This window comes from Brienomyrus brachyistius, chromosome 17 (assembly GCF_023856365.1).
Source record: "Brienomyrus brachyistius isolate T26 chromosome 17, BBRACH_0.4, whole genome shotgun sequence".
Taxonomy (NCBI): Eukaryota; Metazoa; Chordata; class Actinopteri; order Osteoglossiformes; family Mormyridae; genus Brienomyrus; species Brienomyrus brachyistius.
The window spans coordinates 18,937,418-18,942,959 of record NC_064549.1 but is presented as its reverse complement, the minus strand read 5'-3'; the positions used below and the strand labels follow the sequence as shown (position 1 = coordinate 18,942,959).

General features: G+C 37.6%; 1 protein-coding gene across 1 annotated transcript; it reads left to right on the top strand.

The window, feature by feature from the left end:
• Window positions 1-3,011: 3,011 nt before the first annotated feature.
• Window positions 3,012-5,047, top strand: LOC125711319 (uncharacterized). Its single transcript, XM_048980122.1, has 4 exons — window positions 3,012-3,254; window positions 3,555-3,710; window positions 3,808-3,897; window positions 4,477-5,047. Exons 1-4 carry the CDS (start codon window positions 3,111-3,113, stop codon window positions 4,780-4,782), a joined length of 696 nt encoding a protein of 231 aa, XP_048836079.1. The 5' UTR covers window positions 3,012-3,110; the 3' UTR covers window positions 4,783-5,047.
• Window positions 5,048-5,542: the final 495 nt, after the last annotated feature.

The window sequence follows — 5,542 nt, the reverse complement described above, 5'->3', positions numbered from 1 at the left end:
CATTTGAAAAACAGAGAAACTGTCCTTTGCCCATTTAGCATTTGTAATTTTAAAACAAGTATAAGTTCTAGTTTCACAGCACACAAAAGTCGATACCATAACTCCAACTCATTTCAAGGTTTTAAAACTGAGATGCTTCTTGGCCCACATTTAGAAAAGGAGGTTATAAATACTACAGCAGAAACAGTTTATGCTAATACACAGTCAGGGAGTGAAGAATATGGCCATATCCAGTCAGATGCTGACAAATACTGTCATTGAACGGAACTATGATATAAAAGAAAATATTAAGAGAAAACTTTGTTCGTTGCTTTTACGAGTTAGAACCATTTTGCATGTGTCAAAGTCAGCAACACAAGAAATTGTTGATGGATTTCATGATATTGGTATTTTAGCTGGTGAGCTTTCAAAAACTACAGTAGAAGAAGTTATTGAAGAACACAACATAAATATTGAAGATGCTACGCTCAATTTAGTAAATTCAGTAACTAGTTACTGAAGCACTAAAGAAAACCAATCCTCTCAGCAGTCTTTCAGATCATGGCCCTCTAGGAACTGAATACAGAAGGCAGTTATCATACAAGAGTAGCTTTGATGTTATTGAGCCAGTTGAATATGTATTAGATGATCTGCACAAGAGAACATTTGTGTATGTCCCAATTTCAATTCTGTAGGGGTGATGTAATTGACAAAATCCTTGAACAGTCTAGTACATCTCAGTCTGATGACTACAAATCATTTCGTGATGGCCTGTACTACAAACAAAGCCCACTCTTTTCAGGAGGTGAAGACTTGGCCATTTCTATAGTATTGTATGTTGATGAATTTGAAATATGTAACCCTTTAGGAACATCAAGAAAAAAACACAAAATTACTGCTATTTACTGGGTACTTGCAGATTTGCCTGCCAGATACAGATCTACCTTAGCCAATATATACCTTGCAGTTCTGAGCCACAGTAATGATATAAAAAAGTTTGGGTTTGAACCAGTTGTTGAACCACATCTAAAGGAGCTTTGTATACTTGAAAATCAGGGCTTTTACATTGATAGGTTAGGTTCTTTCATCAAAGGCACAGTCTTGTATGTGTCATCAGACAATTTAGGTGCACATTCTTTGGCCGGCTTTCAAGAGTCATTTAATGTTGATAAATTCTGTAGATTTTGTTTTGCCAGCCATGATGCAATTCATACCGTTTCTGTAAGGGATGGTTTGTTTCCACTGAGAACAAAACTATTACACACTGAAGCTGTTCAAAGAGTAAAAGAGAACGAGGCTGTGGTTGATGGAGTAAAAGCAGACTGTGTCCTAAACAAGCTAACCTATTTTCACTGCATAACAGGTTTTCCACCTGACTTGTTACATAATTTATTGGAAGGAATCGTGCCTGTCGAATTGAGTTTGTGTTTAAAGTCAATGATTGACAAAAAATACTTTACCTTAGAAGAATTGAATACCTCTATTACGCGTTTTCCCTATAAATTCTCAGATAAGACAAATAGGCCACAGACCATTCCAAAGACTTTTAAATCAAAAAGAACAATTGGTGGGAATGGGCATGAAAATTGGTCACTTCTAAGGTTGTTACCTTTGCTCATTGGCAGTAGAATTCCAGAGAATGATAGGATTTGGGAAATCAAATATCAAATATTAAAGACATTGTAGAAATTCTAGCATCATCTACATTCACAGAGGAAAAGTTGTGTTATTTTGAAACCAGAATTTTCGAACACCGACAACTCCTACAAGAGATGTTTCCTGAGTTTAAGTCAAAACCAAAACATCATTACTTGGAGCACTACCCCCATCTCACTCGGGCCTTTGTTGAACTGTTGGACTTTTAGATTTGAGGCCAAGCACAGTTTTTTTAAGTCGACTGTTCATGATGTTAAGAACTTCAAAAATATACTACTAACTTTAGCCTCTAGGCATCAGCTTCAGCTGGCATACTACATGGCCATGCCAGACTTGTTCAAACCAGCACTGGAAGTTGGAAAAATATCAACCGTTTCCCCTGATGTCTTTCTACATGGAACTCAGTACACTCAAGCCATGTTTTTATCATCTGGGAGCACAGGTGGACTTCCTGATTTTGGGAAGATTGTTCATGTGCTAATTGTTGAAAACAACCCCTTTTTCATTGTGGACCCATATACATCTTGGTACATTGAGCACTTTCGATGCTTCGAAGTCTGCAAAAATCCCTTTGCTAAACTGCTTGTAGTCTAACCAGAAGAGCTCAATGACTACTTCCCCCTATCGGCATATATGGTTCAAGAGAAACTTCTGGTCTCTCCTAAAGCATTTCTGCTGGATTGAAGTGAGTTAATTGCAGAAATACATAGATGTCTCTTGCACAATGTTAACATGCCACTATTGTCGCTCATTTAAAAAAAGTAGTATGTAGAATTAAGGGTGATCGTAGTTTTATTAGAAGACAACTATAGTATGACAATTACATTAAAATTACTTTGCATCTTGCATTGCCATTTACATGTTGTTTTCCTCATTCCCAGCTTCATACCAGAGCTCTAAGATCTGAAGATTGGTTTTGTTGTGCTCTTACTGAAAATTTCCTCTTGTATGTGTATTAGGTGAGATGTACCTCTGTTTTATTCAAAATAGAGTACTGTTGCTGTTACTATAATATTTCAAAACTATTTTGTTATTCCAGTGCCCAGTATGCTGCTCCGAGTCATTTTCAACAAGGATGACATCAGGAAGATACAGACTGATAATTTGCCAGAGACACTTGAGGAATTCTTGTCATTACTGAAATCTAAGCTTGGAGTGGAAGATGACCTGATAGTCCAGTACGAAGATAGAGACTTTGATAATGAGCTGTGCAACTTGACAATCTTGTCTGATCTTCCTGAAGGTAGGGCGACACTGAAGGTAACTGTCAAGAACGCAAATGAGTCATACCACACAGATTCAGCATTGGACACTGCAAGTTTGGCCTCCACATCTTCTCAAGACCTTTCCACCAGACGACAGCCTTGGCCTGAGGTATTTGAGATACCAAGATTTACATATGATGTAGAGTTGCAGCTTAAAAGGGAAGATCTGAAGATGTCCTGGAAGAAGAGAGATTGCATATTATTGGAGAGATGAAGAAGAAGAGATCAGATATGAAGAAAATTGAAGAAATGATGGTCAGCACCTTCTCCTTGCGGAGAAAACAAATTGTGGAAGAAGAGCCATCTGTGGCAGAGGTGAAGATTAAGTGGCCAGCTTTATTTACAGAGCAACAGGTAAGTGTCTTTATTCAGGGTTACAGTCTAGTCATTTGCAGTTTTAATTTTAAATTTGGGGTTAACAGTAATATTTATGCCAAATTAAGTTGGATAAATAACATTGTTTTATTGTTAACGTTGTCTTACAACCTTTCTTACCCATCTGAGTTCCCATGTCTGGACTCAAGTTAGACAAAAAGTTGCATGTTGTCTGTCAAAATGCCATTGTGTTCTCTGGCTGCAAGAGGGCCTACAGTAGGTCTTTGTTCAGATCCAGCTGAAAATGTTTGTTTGTTTTCTTTTTCTCATTTTTGAAAGATTGAAGCTGAATTCAATCGCATCACCTCAGCTGACTTGACAGAATCCTTTTTTACTGGGCTGGACAAACATTTGCCTCGGTTATTGACTCTCTATCAGGCCAAGACGGAGAGATTTCCAGAGCTTAAGAATATCCTACGCAAGCTCGAGGATGATGTAAGTGCTCAAACTTTACTTTTCATTACCATTTTATTGTTTTTTGTAACCATTTTTAAGTGGCAAGTGTTCTAAATGATGTGCTCTGTCTTTGAAGAATTCCAACAGAATGAAAAGGGCTGTCACTTTAAGAGGATTACCATATTTCCTCAGTGAAGACTCATCAAGGTTTCTCAGGACTGCCGAAGTAAACCTGATTTTATGACCTATCATACTATGACCTATAAGCACACACCAGACCAATTTGAGCAAACTGACTATGATGTTGATGGCCCATGGCTCTGTTGACTTTGATGTGGCCAGCAAAGATCTGCCTATATTGGCCGAGCTGCGGGTACCACTCAAATTTGCGCCACAAACACTCATTGACAGGCATGACACTTATCATTCAACATCTAACTGTTGGCCTGGTGTGTGCTCACTAGTTAAATTTGCTTCATGTTGGACAGTTTATTAATTAACATGATCCACACAAAACAGTAACATACAAGCAAAGACCTACATATGAATTAAAATAATCCGAAGAGAATGGATAGAAAATGTAACATGAATTTACTGTGGAAACGTTTTGAAGTTGACATTTGAGCCAATGGGGGGATGGGCGGAGCTTAAAAACTCCCTATCCTCTATGATGGGGAATGACAGGAGTATCAATGTGAAAACCACTTGATTATTCTGACATTGTGCAAAATCTTCAACCCATTAGTTCCACAACTCAAGTTTTCCTAACTCCACACCAGTACTTGTTTTTCCTTTGTTTGGACAGGCCACAGACACCGAAGAGAGCATGGCAAAAGAGATGAATGTCGGTATCATCCTGATAAAACATGGAGAGGACCTCCTTAACATGTCTGTGGTGCTTGAGGATCAAATCATCCTGCATGACATCAAGGATTTCTCAAAGGCGGTAGCTATGCTAATGGGTCTACTCTATGTGTTGAACATTGACTATCCAACGGAGCTACGATACACCTTTGAAGTCATCCAGAAAGTTCTCATGAACATTGGTGCTGATCACTGCTCTGCGAGGGTTCCTGGTCTGAGGAACAGACTTTTTTGTAAAACGGAGTAGAATCTTTTCCAGTTTTCTTTTTGAATTCAGCTTCCCCACTGTAATTATGCTTATTAACCGTTCTTGAAGCCACTCAGTTGAGCGTTCCCACAAGGTTGTCAGTTGAGAAAAGTCTATTATTTACCTTACAAGCTTAAGGGTTTGATGTCTTTACTAAGAAGTCTTTAGGTAATACTGTAGCCTACCGTTTTTGTTGAGCACTGTTTTACTTTAACTTATTTGCACACATTCTAGCATGGCCAATGGCTTAGTTTTCCATTTTGGCACCAAAATGATGTAAAAGTCTCAATTGTCACATTACGTGAATTAAGACCTGTGGGACTGATTTAATTGATCATTGTTCAGTGTTCTGTCTTATCAAAAATCTGCACCAGAAATCTCTTACATAGGGTGTGTGTGACAATGGATATCGACTTAAGTTGAACAATTTCAGTTTCATTTGTCAATGACAAAGTCCAGTGGGACTAACTTTTGATTTTAAATAAAAACTAAAAGGTTTAAATGCACCAGAATTAATATCATGTTTACTTGACGTGTAAAGTTGGTTTGTTTCGAATCATTAAAAATCACTTATACTTGTTTTCTTAAGTTATCAGTACAAAAGGATTTAAGTGTACTTGAAGTAATATCTAGTTCATTTAACTTGGAAAGAGTGTTTGTTTGAAATGCTTTAGTGATCACCACAACTCAATACCTCTAATTTGGTAAACTTAAAATAGTTAGGCAGCCCAGACACTAACTTTTTTAAGTTAAAACGATG